We start from the raw sequence: 18594 nt of genomic DNA on the forward strand, positions 1-18594 counted from the left end.
GAGCGCGCCCTGCTGTTGCACCTGCCGGCCTTCGGGGGCGACCTGTACCTGCAGCTGCGCCGCGACCTGCGCTTCCTGTCCGGCGGCTTCGAGGTGGAGGAGGCCGGCGCAGGCGGGCGCCATGGACGGTCAGCCGAGCTGTGCTTCTACTCCGGCAGCGTGCTCGGCCACCCCGGATCCCTCGTCTCGCTCAGCGCCTGCGGCGCCGCCGGCGGCCTGGTACAGCTCTTGCCACCTCCGGGTCTGCCTGGCGATCTGTCCGGGCGCCAAGGGTGGGGGTGAAGGGAGGTCTCCGGGGAGGGCTGGGATGGCGGTGGGGCCTCCGATGTGCTCTGCCGCTGGCAGGAGGGAGCACCCCCAACCTTCCAGAGGGTCTAGGAGCAGAGGGCAAGAAAGGGGAGTCATCTCATTACCCAGCGCTGTCAGTTCTGCAAATTCAGAGGTGAGTCAGGCCAGCACCGAGGTGGGGGTGCACCGCGAGATAGCCGCAGCCTGCCTAGGGAGCATAGGTCATGCCCAGATGAAATCCGCCAGGCCCCTAGACTGAGACGTGCACCTGGCCGGGATGTAGAGAGAGCCCAGTTTGCTTCTGCACAGGTGTGCTGTGTGTGTGTCACGGGGAACACCGATCTGTATGTTCGTCTGTTCTTGAATTGGGGATCGAGTCAAGCATTGGCCTCCTTTCTGTAATTTTGAGTCTTTACTCAGGAAAGGATATTTGGAGGGGTCTCCAGACAGGCCGCTAACCTACTCTTCTTAGTTAAAACATGGGAGCCAGGAAAGAGAAGGTGTCCCTAATATTTTTACCTTATGCTGCAAGCAGGCATTTGTTGGCACCTACCCTCAGCTAGGCCTGAGGAATGCTGACCTTGGTTATAAGCCCCTCTCTCTGTCCCTGGAAGCTCTCTGGGTGTGGCAGTAATCTGCCCTTACCCACCACTGCTTCGGTTTCCGCACCTGTGAAGTGCTCTGAGGGAGGGAGGAAGTCCTTGGCACCTCTGCCCTGCCTTTGCTCACACTGGCTCACTTGGTTACATTGGTGCCCAAACAACACTTCTCAGCTTCTCATCATGCCCCCAAGGAGCACAGATGGCTGGCAGATGGGCTGCCCCCACCCGGCAGAGCCTGGGATGGGCGCAGAGCACGCTTCTCTATCTTCTGGGGAAGTGGTTTCTGATACTCTTTTGTGTCTGTCCTTTCCTGGCACAGGAAACTGCTTTCCCCACTTCCACCTTCTCTCACTCCACCATCTAGAATTCTCTCGCCCTTACCCACATAGCGTGCAACAAGTTGACACAAATCTGCCACAGAGGTCAGAAACCCTGAGGGTCAGAGTCTTTATGTAAGACTGCTCCCTTCCCGGCAGTGTAGGGGACCTTAGGTAGTAATTCTAAACTTGGCCGTCACCAGTTCCCCTTGTAGGATTTTTTGAGTTCTGATAAGAATATGATCTCCATTTGCTGGACTGGAGAAATTAACATCTTTGGTTAAATGAGGAAAAGGGACTGTGGAGGAGCCTGGTAGGAGCTAGTGTGGAACAGCAGCGGGGAGTCTGAGCTGTGGGTGAGGAGGCTTAAGCAGGGGTGAGAAAGGCTCAGATCACTGAAGGCCTCGGGTCAAGGCTGTATCATGTTCTGGGAGGGACTGGAAGGCCCACATCATTTTTCCTGTTTTTGCCAAAGTGTTTAAAGTCTAGGTCACATCACTGTACTGAACATGGAAACATCTGAATCCCATTTGCTGCGGTTTAGTGAGTTTCTGTAGAGGTCAGAGTTTATACTTCTTGGTGTAAAGTTTCCAGCGAGGCGCTATCTGCGAAGGATCTGAGAGTGGATATCTGGATAACACTGATTTAAAATCCTCCTGGAGTGAGTGCTGGGCCCTTTCACACATGGCTCTGAGCTGTGAGAGTTCCCTTCTGTCCTCCAGGTTTTCAGCAGGACTGCCCTTCCCTTCAGCACCATGTGAGGGCGCTGTGCTTTAGATAAAGGAACAAGGCAAAGAGGCTGCGTTAAGCATGTGCCAGCTGCGGTGGGGGCACCTCTAAGACTTTAGATTTAAAATTCGTATTTCTGTGGTTTCGTCTGCTTTGTGCGTCCCATAGATGTAAGCTGGACATTGGACACTTCTTTCTAATACACCCTATAGAGGAAGGGCACAGGTTCAGAGACTGCCGGGTGACTTGGAGTGGACCTCTTTGGTGGCAGACTGGTCCTGCTCCTCTAGAAAAGAAAGCAGCAGGAATGTAGGCACACCCCACCTTACTTTGATTTTGGTACTCAGTGTGCCTAAGACAGTTCCGCTGGGCTGGTAACGTTGTGTTAGCCCTTCTGGACCGTGGTAGAAGCTCCATAGAGATCTCGCTCGGGTGTTGTGTGTTTTTGAGGACAGGTTCAACCACGAGGTATGGGGAAAGGAATAATGCCCAGTAGGTGAGTTTTGGTGCCCACAGCTGGGAGCATTCCAAAGGCTCGTTGTGTCTGAAGAATCATGTTGAGCAGGGCTGGCAAACTTTCTGCAAAGGACCAAGTAGTAAATACTGCAGGCTTTGCAGGCCATATGGTCTCTGTCCCAACTACTCAACACTGCTCTTTGAGTGCAGAAGCAGCCGTAAGAAGGTAAAGAGACAGGTGGACACGTATGTGTTCGATAAAATTTTATTCCGGTGTTGAGTATGAATTAAACCTGCTGCATCTCACGTCTCCGAAACGGCCTAATGAGGAGCGTTGCCTGCAGGGAGGCGTGTGCAGCCTCTGCTCCCTGAGCTGTCTCCGGAGACATTTGACACCTGTTTGAAGGAGATGCATGATTAGAATAGATCATTCCTTAATTGTGCATGGGGGCAGGGGAAGTAAATCTCACACTCCGTTTTGCTCTCCACCCTTGGAACCCCGCCTTTTGACAGCGGGCAGAGGTGGGGGTCTATGGTGTTTCCCTTCTCTGTCTTACCTTGAAAAGCTGTGCAAGCTGCATTTTTTGGATCTTCAGAGACCATGGGCTCAAGTATTAATTGTTTTACATTTATGCATCTTCGTTTTATTTACATTTCAGAGAAGTCCTCAGACATAACATAGGTTTTGGGAAGTTTCTCTAACTGTATTTGACTTCAAAGCGATGAACTCTGGGCATATGAAGAAGGTATTTTCCCTCCCAGAGGATTTATGTGAGTTTGGATCAGCTGCCTTGTGTGAATGGGACCAGATCATGGAAGGCTGGCGGAATCTGAAGAAACTTCGGGTTAAGATTCACCAGAGCAGGCAGTGGAGGTGGAACCCCAGAGACAGCGAGTTCCCGTCTCTGAAAAGACTCTCAGTGCTGCCTGTCGGAAAGAAGAGGATGGAGGGGCCGTCCTCATCCCCACGTGAGAGGAGAGGAGGGCGGGCAGGCAGAGCGTCTGGTCTGCTGAACAGGGGCCCTTCTGCGTCACAAGCACCAGGTCAGGGAAGTCCTTGGCCGGAACATGCCTGCCTGTTAGCATGTGGCCTGAGGGGGTGCCCTGTGGGCGAGATGCTGGGGCCACACGGGACACCCAGGAGCTCTGGGGCATGGCCCTTTCTCCAGGCCACCCAGGAGGAACAGAAGGTCAGGGGTGGTCCCAGGACACCTTCTCTGGAGTCACATCCATGCTCCGAGAGATGCTGGCTTATGTCTCTGTCACTCAGGCTGCTCACTGGCCTCATGGGCCACCCAGCCTGGCTCTGTCTGTGCCCGACCACGGGGCAGGGGCTCTGTCTGCCCAGTGCCCGACCACAATGCAGGGCCGGGGCGGGAGCCCCTCGCCCGTGCTGCTCCCCACACTCTTAGTTCCCATAGCTCCTCCTTCCAGTCTGCTCAGGAGCTTTTAGGAGAGTGCTCACCATTTCCATAGGGGAACAATTGTGGTCCAGATAAGAACAGGGTGGAACTGAGGTCAGCCAGGCAGTCAGCAGGTGGCTTAGAAGAGTTGGGGGCCCATGCTCTCAAGAGGGCAGCGTGATATCAGTGATGAAGGGGCCAGTTTGGGAGGTTGCTGCCTCTCCCTTTAGAGTTGCCCAACTCGCTTTTCATTGCCCACAAAATTGCTCAGCTTTTAAATGCAGCATCACTTGATCACTATAGCTGAGTAGGAAGCAGTCTTGGCAAAAGCTGTGTGGTGTGGAGGCCATTGGGAAGGGAGCAAAGAGACCTTATCCTTTATGCACGTTATCCTGCATCATGGTATTGATACGGGTGTGGGGAAGGCACGCAGTCCTTAGTCTTTCAGCAGCTAATGTTACTGAAGAATTTATCATGCACAACATAAATGTATTTGGAAAATGCAAAACACATTTTTTAAAGCTTTGTAAAAAGGATCACTTGGGTGAATGTTAAGGAAAGCAAGGAGGGAAAAGACAGTTGTGAGATTTGGGATGCGGAGAAATTGAAGAGGAGAACCTGGAGCATAGAATTCTAAGGCCTCCCACCAGCTCCTCTGGGAGGGTGCTCACTCTGCTTGATGGTAACTCTGTACCCACAGCTTGTGAGCATCAGGCTGCCCTTGACTGTAACCTCGGATACCTAAGCCTGTCTAGTTACTTACCTAGGGTACGTAGCTAGATTTTCCCATCTTAACTTTGTATTTTTTTTTATTTTATTTTTTAACTTTACAATATTGTATTGGTTTTGCCATATATCAACATGAATCTGCCACAGGTATACACGTGTATACCTGAACTTTGTATTTAGTTGGCAACCTGTTAAAAAAGAAGAAGTACAAGATGGGATGATGACTGAAGATGTCTTCTTTGACAGCATTCTTGAAGCTTATTTCCTGAATTGGAGATACTGCAGCTCCTTGACCTTGGATATGTGCAACAGGAGATGTTTTTGCAGCCAGTACGTCCTGGGGAACCACTCAGAGTCAGCACCTTCCCCGTGTGTGTTTCCACATACGGGCTCACAGGTGCACCGTCACACCCATGTTCTTTCGGAAATAAGACTTTTCCAGGCTGTGATCTTGAGCAAGTCGCTTATGTCCTTTGAATGCCCCTGTCTGAAGTCACACAAGGGTAAATAGCATCGGCTTTGCGTGGCTGTCGAGAGAAGGAAGTAAGATAAAGTCTGAAATCAGTTAGCTAGAGCCTGGCACGTTAAGGCATTAGAAACACATTTCTTCTCTTGCCCCACAGGCTGTTTCCAGACTTTTCCATTTATAGATCAGCCAACCAGTCAAGGCTGTTGACTAAATGAGCAGATCATTATCATATACCTGCCGTGTGTAGGACCCTCCAGTAGGCTCCCAGTGAGCCTCAGAGAGAAGTGGGGTATGGGGCCCTGTCTCGGAAGATTGGCAGGGGAAGGAGCATGCTCTTAAGCCTGTAGGGTGGGGGTAGGGAGGGGTTCATCCTTTATGAGTGGTTCTCAGCCCTGAGCTGGCATCAGAGTTCCTGGCAGCATTTGCTACCTGGATTGCTCGGCCCCACCCCCCAGGTTTCTGATCCAGTCCATCTGGCGGTGGACCCGAGAGCTTGAGCTCTGACAGGTTCTCAGGTGCTGCTGCTGGTTGGGAACCATTTTGAGGATCCCTGGCCTGGAGGTCATGAGGGGGCATTTCTGGCTACTAACCGGGAAGTCCCTGGGGAGAGCATTGTGGGGAGGACAGGAGCAGGGGGCGTTTGGAAGGGCGAGGTGATGGGCCTCAAGGCTTGGGTTGTGGAGACAGAGAGGAAAACTACAGGAGAGGGGTCTAAAGGAGGGGGTCTGTGACTGTCTAGTGCTGTAAATGGGGAGGCCGACTTTGGAGTCAAGACCAAGAATCTGTGTTCAGGCAATTGACGTTTGCAGAGGCAGCAACATGACCCTGAAAGGGGGACTCCTTGTGGAGGTTGGGAGGCCCCTCATGCCTGTGCTGTATCGGGGATGCTCCTTCTGGGACAGGTTTGAGGCCCCCCCAGATTCCGCTGAGGCCTCCCCAAAGTCTGAGGCCAGTGTAGCAGGGCCTGCAGCCCCAGGACTGTTTTTCCTTCTTGGGAGCAGACTTGCTCCCTCCTCTCCAGCCACCTACACTCACCCATCCACAGGGAGGAGGCCGTTGAAGGCCCAGTCCAGTGAACCCAGAAGCCGTGGCCTCCTGAAAAGGAGAGGCTTCGAAGGCTCCCTGGGTGCTGAAGTCCCCGTGTGGCCTTTGTAGGACAGTGAGGTCACCAGTCACTAGGCAGGTCCCCTCAGACAGAGAGAAGAGCGTCAGATGGTTCCAGAACATGCATGAAACAGAGTTTCTTAAACGCATTTTTCATGTTATGCAAAGAAGTCTCACTAATGTTAGGAAGTTACAAACCTTTCTGACCTTCACTCATTTTTTCAGCTGCAGGGAGAGCTAGTCCTGCTTCAGGGGATTGGGTGGGGTTAATAATACCCAGATTATAATGCTCTCTTAAAGCAGCACTGAAACCCCTCAAAGCCAGCTTCCAGAACAAAGGGAACTGAAAGGGAACCACTCAGAACTTTTGTAATATCAGGTTACACCTGATACATTTTATTTGCTGCAAACTTCTTTAAAGGTAAAGCGTCTGCAATGTGGGAGACCTGGATTTGATCCCCAGGTCGGAAAGATCCCCTGGAGAAGGAAATGGCAACCCACACCAGTACTCTTGCCTGGAAAATTCCGTGGACGGAGGAGCCCAGTAGGCTACAGTCCATGGGAATCCAAAGAGTTGCACACGACTGAGCAACTTCAACAAACTTCTTTAGTAGGATACCAAATCTTAGAAGATGTAAGATTTCTCTTCATTTCATTGAGGATTGTTGTCTCCTTAAAAGCCAGAGGCCTCTGGGCTTCCAGTCCTGTCCGCCGTGGGAGTCCAGTCCCCTTTAGATGGGGTCTGCAGTGGTCCTGCATATACTGTGATCTGAGGCGTCTCCTCACTGCTGTCTGTGGAACAGGGAAGCCTTGCAAGAGCACTTCCCAGTGGCTCCCTTCTCGACATAGACGGTAAGCAGAGGAATAATGCAAGCCCTGCTCAGCTCTTGGGGCCACAGGGCAGAGGGCCCCATCAGGAAGGCCCAGGCTGGTGTAGGCGCTCCATGCCCAGGGCACCTCCAGGTCCTGGATTGATGCGGGAGGTGGCCACCTCTCCAGCAGCCAGCTGAAAGCTAGGAAAGGGGTTCTTGATGCTGGCTGCATCAGCGTCTCCCAGTGAGCTTAAAAAAATACCAGTGCCCGAGTTTCACCCCCAGAGATCTAACTCATGTGGACTGGAGTGGGGCCTGGGCCTCAGGAGTTCTCAGAACCGGCCGAGGGACTGCAGCGTGCAGCGGGGACAGGAATGTGGGCACGGGGCTGCGGGAGTGCTGTGCTGGGGCCTCCTAGTCTGCGCCAGTCCGTCCACTTCATTCTGTTCCATCCATTTCATTTGAGTCCATCCCAGTACAGTCCAGTTCACTCACATTTTTCTTGAGTCACTCTTATGTGGCAGACATTGGAAAAATGAGGAATAATTCTGATCCGGCCTCAAAGACACAAACTACGCACTGGGCTGTGACACATGCCCTCTAACACAGCAGGTAGTGGGCTGGGACATAGAGTGCCAGGGAAGGGGATTGGTTTTTGTAGGGAAAGGGGAGGGAGAGGATGGTTAGGGAAAGGGCTGACAAGTTTTTCCCATGCTGAGATTGTGTGTGTGTGTATGTATGTCTGTGTGTATGTGTGTACGTGTGTGTGGGTATATGTGTTTGTGTGCACGTGTATGCATATGTGTGTATGTGTGTGGGGCATGTGTGTATATGTGTGCATGCATGTGTGTATGTGTGTGTGTATGTATATATGTGTCTCTGTGTATGTGTGCACGTGTGCATGCATGTGTGTATATGTGGGCATATATGTGTGCACATGTGTGGGGGGGCATGTGTGTATATGTGTATGTGTGTGTGTGCATCTGTGTGTGTATGTGTTTGTATGTGTGTATATGTATGTCTCTGCATGTGTGTGTGTGTATGTCTGTGTGTGTATGTGTGTGTGTGTGTGTGTGTGTGTGGCAGGGAGGGTGGTGGTGGTGGTGGCGACAGCGCTTTTCACAGAACGTCTTACCCCCGCAATGACCCAGTGGGTGTTGGTGAGGCTTCAGGGTGCCCGGTGGCAGTGCTTGGGGAGGACAGGGGTGAGTCCCTCCTCGTGGTGGCTTCTGGACAGGCAGGCCATGCCCTGCGGCCCCTCCAGGTGCTTGTTCTGGCCACAGGCCTGCGTGAAATTCCGGGCCCTGGGGCACCTGGCTGCCCGGTTGAGTACAGGCCTCTGGCCCATGTGTCTGTCTCAGCAGCTTTGCTAGTCTCTTTCTTGAGTAGATTGAAACCACCATGTGGTCCCTGTGAAAACGACCCTCTAAGGTAAAAACTCCACCAGGAGGTGGGACCGTGGTTTTGTGTGTGTGTGTGTGTGTTTATGTGTGCCTGCCCGTAGGCTTTCTTACAGATTCTCTGTGTTATGTCACATCAGAACTACTGGCTAAATGGTCTTTTACCCTGCAGCTTGGACACTGGGCTGAGTGGAGGATAACTGGCTTGGAAAGTGCTAGACACAAGGGGGCTTTGCCTCCCGCAGCCTGAGCATTTTGGGAGGACTTGGGACCCTGTCAGAATGGAGCATGTCCTCCAGGGAGCATGGCCTCCTTCCATGTGGGGCCCGTCTACCAACTTTGTTTCAATCATGAACATTTCCAGTGACAGTTCTCCAGGGTTCTGCCCTGAGGCTTTCCGGTGGGGATCTGCACTGCCCCCCACAACCACCTCCCTGAAGTATCACAGTGAACAGACTCGGGTTTTAACTTCAAAGGAGAGGGGAGAAAGCCCTGCTTCCCGGCAGGTCATGCAGTACCACTTTAAGACAGTTTTATTTGGGCAGTAAAATCTCTTGAGTTGTTCTTGGCAGAAGTTCTAATGAAATGGAAACCTTGCAATCTGCTTAGAACAGTAAGTATGGTCTCACCCTGTGATTTGGGGACTAAAATTGTAGGCGATCTTCGTAATTGATCTGATTTATTTCCAGAGGATTCGAATTGATGCATCCTTTCAGAAGGTAGAGGAGTCTGTATCCTTTCGTGTGAGTAAACTTTGTACCTGAGGCTGGAGGAATTGCTGAGCTGTGGTGGAGACCAGTGCTTCTCAAAGTGTGGTCCTCAGGCCTACAGCAGCAGTGTCACCTGGGGACTTGTTAGAAATGAGTGTTCTTGGTGAGCATCCACACCCTCCAGGTGATTTTGATGCACACTGGAGTTTGGGAACCATTGCTTTAGTGCGTTTACAGCTTTTAGAAAGTAGTGTGTGTGTGGGGTTGGGGGGAGAGAAGCAGGGATGTTCGTGACAGCCTAAGACAGATTGGCTCTATCTCCCGAATCTGTGCTGGCAAAGGTGGTCCCAACCATGAACCCAGAGCAGGGGCCGTGGGCTGCAGGGTCCAGCGGGCAAACACAGATAATAGCCAGTCAGGTTCCTTGTGGGAGGTTTACCTCATTTTGTTGATGATTCAGAGGGAAGCTAGCGGCAAGTATCCTGGGAAGGAGGGCAGACTTTTAATACTGTCAGCATTGGTTCCAAATGAAGGGAAAAGTTCTCTGCATTGTGTACATGTTTTTAAGAATTAATAGTCATTTTATTAAAGCGGCAAGTTTTTTGTTCAATTTACAAATCACGTTCTCATTATAATGTAGCAAGTTTTTGAAATTCTTTTTAAGGAGCCTTTGGATAACATTTGATCCTGTTTACAAATCTGGTGATGACAACATTTAAACCTTTAAAACCATGTTTAGAAATTTAGCATATTCAGTTTCATTTTCAAGTTCTTTTGTAGTCTGATTAAAGAATAAATCCTTTGCAAGAACTTAAATGGTTCTTGTAAATAATGAGTTAATAGTCTTGTAAAGAAGTCCTAAGTTCTCTTATACATTCTGATACTGCTTACGAACCTGATAAGATTTTAAAATTACAGGTCTAAATCACTGATGTACTTTAAATTAGAACCTAAATCTAATTCATTACTCTGCCAAGTTCTCTTGAAATACTGAAGAAAATCTATAAATCTCCTATCACCAAACTATTAACACTAAGATCTGACTCCATCCTCTCTATTTGATTCTACTAATTCCCAGGGATAAGTTTCTATATAAAATTCTAAATAGTCTAAGTAGGGATTCTAAATAGTCTAAATAGTGATGCCTAGGCAAAGAGTCGGACACCACTGAGCGACTGCACTGAACTGAACTGAGGGATATATATTGGAGAAGGCACTGGCAACCCACTCTAGTACTCTTGCCTGGAAAATCCCATGGATGGAGGAGCCTGGTAGGCTGCAGTCCATGGGGTCGCTAAGAGTTGGACACACTAAGCAACTTCACTTCAACTGTTCACTTTCATGCATTGGAGAAGGAAATGGCAACCCACTCCAGTGTTCTTGCCTGGAGAATCCCAGGGACGGGGGAGCCTGGTGGGCTGCCGTCTATGGGGTCGCACAGAGTCAGACACAACTGAAGTGACTTAGCAGCAGTAGCAGGGATATACATATATACTTTTTTTTTTCCCTGTTAAGGATATAATTGTCATTCATTCCCAACATTTTTGGAGTACCTGCTCAGGTTGACTTTTGGGGGGTGACTTCAGTTCAGTTGCTCAGTCGTGTCCAACTCTTTGCGACCCCATGAACTGCAGCACGCCAGGCCTCCCTGTCTATCATCAACTCCTGGAGTCTACCCAAACCCATGTCCATTGAGTTGGTGATGCCATACAACCATCTCATCCTCTGTCATCCCCTTCTCCTCCTACCCTCAATCTTCCCCAGCATCACAGTTTTTTCAAATGAGTCAACTTTTCGCATCAGGTGGCCAAAGTATTGGAGTTTCAGCTTCAACATCAGTCCTTCCAATGAACAACCAGGACTAATTCCCTTTAGGATGGACTGGTTGGATCTCCTTACAATCCAAGGGACTCTCGAGAGCCTTCTCCAACACCACAGTTCAAAAGCATTAATTCTTCAGTGCTCAGCTTTCTTTGTAGTCCAGCTCTCACATCCATACATGACTACCAGAAAAACCATAGCTTTGACTAGATAGACCTTTGTTTGGCAAAGTATGTCTCTGCTTTTTAATATGCTGTCTAAGCTGGTCATAATTTTCCTTCCAAGGAGTAAGTGGCTTTTAATTTCATGGCTGCAATCACCATCTGCAGTGATTTTGGAGCCCAGAAAAAGAAAGTCTGACACTGTTTCCACTGTTTCCCCATCTATTTGCCATGAAGTGATGGGACCAGATGCCATGATCTTCGTTTTCTGAATGTTGAGCTTTAAGCCAACTTTTTCGCTCTCCTCTTTCACTTTCATCAAGAGGCTCTTTAGTTCTTCTTCACTTTCTGCCATAAAGGTGGTGTCATCTGCATATCTGAGGTTATTGATATTTCTCCCAGCAATCTTGGTTCCAGCTTGTGCTTCTTCCAGCCCAGCGTTTCTCATGATGTACTCTGCATATAAGTTCAATAAGCAGGGTGACAATATGCAGCTTTGATGTACTCCTTTTCCTATTTGGAACCAGTCTGTTGTTCCATGTCCAGTTCTAACTGTTGCTTCCTGACCTGTATACAGGTTTCTCAAGAGGCAGGTCAGGTGGCCTGGTATTCCCATCTCTTTCAGAATTTTCCACATTTTATTGTGAGCCACACAGTCAAAGGCTTTGGCATAGTCAATAAAGCAGAAATAGATGTTTTTCTGGAACTCTCTTGCTTTTTCAGTGATCTAGTGGATGATCCGGGGGATGACGTAAAGATAGTTTAAAAAGTTTAAAAAAAAAACAAACAACAGAATAATATACCTTTGAAAGTGAACACAGAAAACGGGTGCTGTCGTGCCCCAGCCTCTGCCTTCTGTCGCTTGATCCCTGTGCTTCAGGTCACACATGAGCTCATTCTTGGGCTTCGTGAATCAGCGGAACCTGCAAAGCAGCAGCCCCAGCACGGGAACAGGCCTCAGCTGGGTGGCCTTCCCAGCTTCTGCCGCTGGGGTCCTGGACGGGCGTGAATGAGGATGACTGACGTCTGTTTTTCTCTTTCTGGGCAGGTTGGCCTCATCCAGCTCGGGCAGGAGCAGGTGCTCATCCAGCCCCTCAACAGTTCCCAGGGACAAGAGCATCTGGTCAGACGCAAATGGTCCTTGACACCCAGCCCCTCTCCCGAGGCCCAGATACCTGGGCAGCTCTGCAAGGTCCTCACAGGTGAGTCTGGGAAACAGCGTGAATGACTCACAGCACGTGCCTGTTTGATACTGTCACACATCCCTAGACCATCCCCATTGATGTGTCTCCAAATGTACTGAAATCCTGTGAGCAAGAACTTAGGTTTCCGGTGTTTTGAAAGCTATTTTTTTTTAATTGCCCATAAGGCCACTTTCTTTTCCTTTCTATGTGTGTTTATATCAGTGTTTCATGTGTAATTAGCTCTTTGAAAAAAGCATTTGTAGAAAGTACCAAGTATCTCTTTTTGTTACATCTCAATTTTATAGACCAGGAGCAAATTGAGGCTTGAAAAACCTCAGTGGCTAATCGTTGTCAAGTCCAAGGTTGGTGGCAGAGCTACAGTAATTCCTTCCCTGGACACCATGGCCAGAGCACGCTCTTCTTATACAGCGGTCCTCTGACTTGGCTGCAGTGATCAGCGTCAGCTGGGGAACTTAGGAAACAGTGGTTCTCAATGTGTGACCCCTGGGCCAGTAGCACCAGCATCACCAGGGAGCCTGTTAGAACTGTGTGTTCTCATATACCCATCCCCAGCCCAGCCCGAATCAGAAACCATGGCGGTGGGTCCAGGTAAATCTGGTCAAGTTAGGTGTGAGAGCCATTGTTTTAAAAAGTGCTGTGCACTAGCCAGTCCCCACAAATCCTGATCTAATTGGTCTGGTGTGACTTGGGTGTGTTTTTAAAGGTGGTTCTGATGAGCAGTTTGGGCTGAGAACCCAGGGTTCTTGTACTCTGCGGCTCTGTTTGGGCAGCCTGTGGATTACCTGTCGGTGTTTAAGGACTTCTCACGGTGCTAGATCCCTGGCTGGCTGCCTGTCGGTGTCCCTTGATGAAGATGATAGTCTACGGCTTGCGGGTGGTGCTTCTTCCCTTTTGGGTCAGTCTTGGTGAATCATTTTTTTCTCTATCTCCTCTCAAAGTGAATGACTGGTGATCATTCTAAATCTGTGCGTTTTCTGCATTTCTGAAAAATTGTTTCGGAGGCAGAGGTTCTCAGCACTGGCTGTCCATTGGTATCACGTGGGGCGCCTTAACAACTAGTCACACCCTGGTCCTGCCCCCAGAGAGCCACTTCTATTGGTCTGGGGTGCAGCTGGGGCATCTGGCGATTTGAAACCTCCCCAGGTGGTTCTAACGTTCAGCTGGTGCTGAGAACTGCTGCCCTCCGACGTTTTAAACATGAGTAATGGCACCTGTGGGCCATTGCAAGCGGGGTTTTCTAGGGTGAGGACCACCAAGCAGGCCCACAGAGTAAAACCCAAGAGCAAATATGTTTTATTCCTACTTTTCCTCTGCTCGAGTTGGTGCTCGTCAGCTGCTAGTCAGTGACCAGAAACTCGGGGTGCCTGTGGATGGTATTGTGGAATATTTGTGTGATTACCAGCTGCCATCCTCTTTGGGGTTGTGATACCAAGGATTGCTGACAAAATGATAAATTGTGCTGATATTTGCATTTTTGTCCCTAAGGTTAGTTTGGAGGCACTCTTGAGAGACTGTTTTGCCTTTAATGAAGGAAATAAAATGTGCAAAGCCAGGCTAGGGAGGATGTGATGGAAATTAAGTTGAAACAAGAGTGGTCATGCAAGGCTGCAGAGAGAAATTTCTGAATTTGCCTAGAAAATAATCCTCTTCCCAACCCCCAGATCTCTCATCAACATGCTCTGCCATGCAGGAGCACGTGTTTGTTTAAGGTGATGCCAACTCAGGCTCTGTCTTGGGTAGGAACACAGACTTAGGAGAAAAGTATAAATTTTGCTTCTGGTCCTTCTTGACTTGTGTGAAATAGTAAACTTTGTTGCTGTGTGAAGAAAGACAACAGGCCTTCTAAGAGGCTTAGCTAATAAGCAGTTAATTAGGCCCTATCTAGTTTGGATTAACTTTTAAACATTGGGGGTTTAGAAACTGGAAAAATTAATTTACCAGGGTGCCAGCAGAATACATTCTTGAAGTTTCCTGGAAAGATTAATGAGATTAATTCATGATTTCCCATGGGAGCATGTTCTTTATGGCTGAGCACGGCAGTCACCAGTGTCATCGTGCCTTGTCACTGATCTTGTGTTATCCCAACCTTGGACGTGGCCTGGGGGTGGGCAGCTGGCTCAGGCAGGTGAAGAGAAGTCTGATAACTCTTTCTCCTCCACGAAGCACTCATTGCTCCGCTGATTGAGTCCAGGTGAGCCACCATGCTAGGGGCAGAGAGGCCGACACAGGGAAGGCCACCTGGGAGGAATCACTGCCTTCTATTTTGTACCACAGAGGCTGCATTTCCAGCTCAGAGGCTAGAGGCTAAAAGATTCAGGGCTTCCAGAGAGGGGACAGGCAGATCCTATTTCCTTTATAGCTTCTTTTAGGACCTTATAAATTAATTCATAAAATATCACTCCAGCTTGGAACTTGGCATGAAAATATGGAGCCTGTGAGCCTTTTTTCCTTTTCCTTTCTTTTTTTTTTTTTGGTGAGCATGAGTATTTGAAAATATTTTTGGCTATTCTTAAACACTAAAATGGTACTTTGGATGTTTTGAAAAGATGCTTGATTTTTTGAGTGGTTATTTTGACTCCAAAACTTTTTGTCTGCCTGCTATGCTTATTTTAATTTCTCCATTCAGATTCGGTTTAGAATCTTCCCACTAGCACTTTCATGGTTTTTAAGTAATAATTTGAATCTCTTCTCATTCACTATGGTAGATGTAAACCTGTGGATGGTTGAAGTAGATTGTGAAATAATAAAACTAGTTTTCTATGAGGCACTGTCACAATAGGAATCCTGCAGTGTTTTGCTTGGTGGTGGGCTCTTTAGAACACAAACACATCAATGCCATTCTGTGAAGTCACTGATGGCTACTTTATAGTTTGTTTTGTTATGATTATTTTAAAAATAGTACAGTTATTTTATAGTATTGTTTCATTCATTTATAGCATTCTAAAGTTAATTTTAGTGAGTGTTTAGAGGATATCATAATGACTCAGAAATTGTGTATTGCCAATTTATGCAAGAATTTGCATGTGTAATAATACCTGTATATACTCTATAAAAAACTATTGGTTGGAAATTGTGTTTGTGTTACTTTAGATTCATTTGGTTGGAAATCACAGAAATCAAACTGGCTTAAACACTAAATGATGTCACTGCCATGGGCCCCTGGAGCTGAGTTAGGAGGCTGGACCTCAGGTCAGCCTTGGCCACGGCGGTTCTGTATCTGGCAGCTTTGTCCTAGCTGGCTTCTCTTCTGGTAATAAAGAGGTCCCTGGGATGAGGAGCTGAACCCTTCTGTTTAATCAGGAGTTTGGGTGGGTTGGCTTGGATCGTGACTTGAATTCCTTCCGGTTCACCCCTGGTTTCAAATGTCTTGCGGCAGGAGTGTAAGAGCGTCACTCAGTCCCCACCTGATAGTGGAGATGTCACTCTGCTTTCCATCCTCTCCTGACTTCCTGTCAGTCAGGTACAAGTCTGGTGGGATAGATTCAGGACACCTCTAATCCAGATTGAGTCCTTCATCGTAGCCCATGTGGTGGATGAGACTTCGGCTGGTTCCTTCTGACTTCACCGAGTCCTTGTCAGATGCCTGTTAACTCCTCACCCGACCTGTGCCCCAGGGGTACTTGGCTGCTGGTCTTTGCTCAGTGGGAAGGGCTCAGTCCCCCTAGCATTTGTCACCTCTAAAGTCATTGGAGACCTCAGGTCTTCAGTGCATGAAGCAAAATATGGTTTTGTCGTTTATCCAGTGGGTTTTGTTTCAGTGGTGGTGATGGTCTTCCATGTTTTTCTGCATCTTCAGTGGGAGAAGAAGCCAAAAGAAATGGAATTAAATTTGTACTTTGTGTTTTTTCATGTTAGTATTTTAAGTATGTACTCATATATAAAATATCAGGTCTGAAAAGAGACGCTGATACTTTAGAATCATTATTCCTGAGAACAAGAAGAAGAGGGATGCTAGAGGCCCACCTCTTGCCTCCCTAGTGTGTGACCCCAGAAGGGTCCCTCGGCATCTCCGTGTCCTGTTAGTGTGCTGGGGCTGCTGGAACACACTGCCATGGACCCAGCAGGGTGAACGGCAGACACTGTTTCCTCACAGTTCTGGATCTAGAGCCCCGAGGTCACAGGGTCAGCAGGGTAGGTTTCCTCTGCAGCCCCTCTCATTAGCTTGTAGGTGGCTGTCTTCTCCCTTTGTCCTGTCGTGGGCTCTTGGTCTATGCGTGTCTGTATCCTGATCTCTAATGTCAGTAATATTGGAGTCCAACCTCATGACCCCATTTTCACTTGATCACCTCTTTAAACACCCTGTCTTCAAACACGGTCACATTCAAAGGTGCTGAGGGTTCGAGTACACAGTTCAGCCCACAGCAGCCTGTTTTCTCATCTGTGATGCTGATATGATGCCAGCCTTGTCTGCTTCTCAGGGTTATTGCTGAAGAACACAGAGGTGAGAAGGTGATGGCACCACTTTCAGCCACATTGGTTGGGGGGATGTTCATAAGAACACTTACAAATGCCCAAGAGACAGAAAAACAAACTTGGAGGAAATTGGGAATGGGCTGAACGGAGGGACCCTTCCAATAAGAATAGATATCATAGTTGGCTTGTTCATCATCTATTCATGGTTTTTTCTTGATAAATAAATAGGAAAGGAGCTGTATAGCCTCAGGCAAGTTTAGAAAAGACTGGGCCACTGGTTTCATCATTTGAAGCGCACTAATATCTACCTCTTGGGGGTTTTGTGTGCTTTAAATGAGATAATGCGTACTTGTCACTTAGCAACTAACAAATATTAGTTGCAGCTGCTGTGGTTATAATTATGATTCCTACCCCCATTCTTTAATATCAGGGGACCACTTCAGTGCCCTTGTTCTGTTTAATAGGGAAAGAAAGAGAAACTCTGTGGAGCACTGAGCTGAAAGCTTAAAGTTCTCATTATTATCTCTCATCCTTGCCTCTTGAGAAAATCTGTAATGCAATGAGAGAATCTTAGTGTTTGTAGACTGAAAGTTACCCCTAGAGGTCGTATGTTCTTGTTCTTGTTTATTCGGTCATCACGTGTTCACTGACCCTCTAGACATAGAACATAACTGTGGTGAACATGACACAGCATGGTCCCTCCTCCAGGAAGCTCATAGAGGAGCTAGAAGTAAGTGAAAGTAGCAGGTATAAATTAATTTTAGTTGTAAAATACTTTGTAAAAACTGAAATACTTTTTTAGTTATAAAAATAGGCGGAAAAAAAACACAAAACAAAAACTGAAAGCCCATGTGCTCAGCATTCAGACTTAACCAATGTTAAGTTCTGGTCACATCTGCTTCAGAATATTTTTTTTTTTTTTAGAGAAATTCATATTTGTGGGTATGACTTAGTATCCTTCCACTGCACCTCTGTTATCCCCATAGCTTACTGCCTAGAAGAAACCACCATCCTGAGGTTGGTGTGAATCCTTCCTGTCCATGTTTTTTGAACTATTACAGTATTTGTGATATATAGTCATAAACTAGATGTTGTGTTATTTCGTATGTTTTAAAATTTGCACAAATGGCTTCATACTGTACAGTTTGCTTTTATTATAATAATATTTTTTAGGTTTATCCATGTTAATGCAAATCTAGTTTATTTATTTTAATTGTAGAAAATTGTCTGTTTTTAATTAATCTTTTCAAAACTAGCTTTGGTTTTATGTTTTTCTTCCTTACTACTTTTTTTATTTCCATTTTCTTTAATTTCTATCTTTTTAATTTTATTTTACATTCTCTGGATTTAATCCTGTTGCCTTTTTCCTAATTTTTTGAGTAAAATACTTAACTCATTAAGCTTTATCTGTCTTAATTTTTCCTGTATATATTTAAGACTATACGTTTCCCCATAAGCATACCTTTGACCTGGAGGAGGGCATGGCAACCCCCTCCAGTGTTCTTGCCTGGAGAGTCCCATGGACACAGAGGCCTGGGGGTTATAGTCCATGGGGTCACAGAGAGTCGGACACACTGACAACTGAGCAGCAGCAGCAGCATGCCTCTTGACTGCGTACAAATTTTGATATATTTCCAGTATCCAGTCCTAGACATTCTCCAAGATTCAAAATAATTTTCTCCTAGAGGGGCAGTACAGTGTAGATACTTAAGAATTTACAGATAGGTCTACTGGGTTTGAATTCCTGCCTTAAGCCATTTACTGGCTTGAATGACTTTGAGTAGTTTATTTAATCTTTTTGTACCTAAATTTCTTTATTTGTAAAAATGATCAACAGTTGCATGTACTTTATAGAATTATTAAGATGGTTAAATACATTAATGTATAATGCACTTACAATAATATATGGCACTAAGTATTCTCTATTGTCTATTATCATTACAGCTTTATATTATTTATAAATTTTTATCATATG

General features: G+C 47.3%; 1 protein-coding gene across 1 annotated transcript in view; it reads left to right on the forward strand.

The window, feature by feature from the left end:
* The window catches only part of ADAMTS17 (ADAM metallopeptidase with thrombospondin type 1 motif, 17), a 409319-nt gene that overhangs the window by 809 nt on the left and 389916 nt on the right, over positions 1-18594 (forward strand). Inside the window, exons 2-3 of the mRNA XM_010845854.1 lie at positions 4-219; positions 12050-12203. Of these exons, the coding sequence (XP_010844156.1) occupies positions 4-219; positions 12050-12203 (370 nt within the window). The remainder of the gene's footprint in view (positions 1-3; positions 220-12049; positions 12204-18594) is intronic.

The sequence above is a fragment of the Bison bison genome, unplaced genomic scaffold (assembly GCF_000754665.1).
Source record: "Bison bison bison isolate TAMUID 2011002044 unplaced genomic scaffold, Bison_UMD1.0 scf7180017864224, whole genome shotgun sequence".
Lineage (NCBI taxonomy): Eukaryota > Metazoa > Chordata > Mammalia > Artiodactyla > Bovidae > Bison > Bison bison.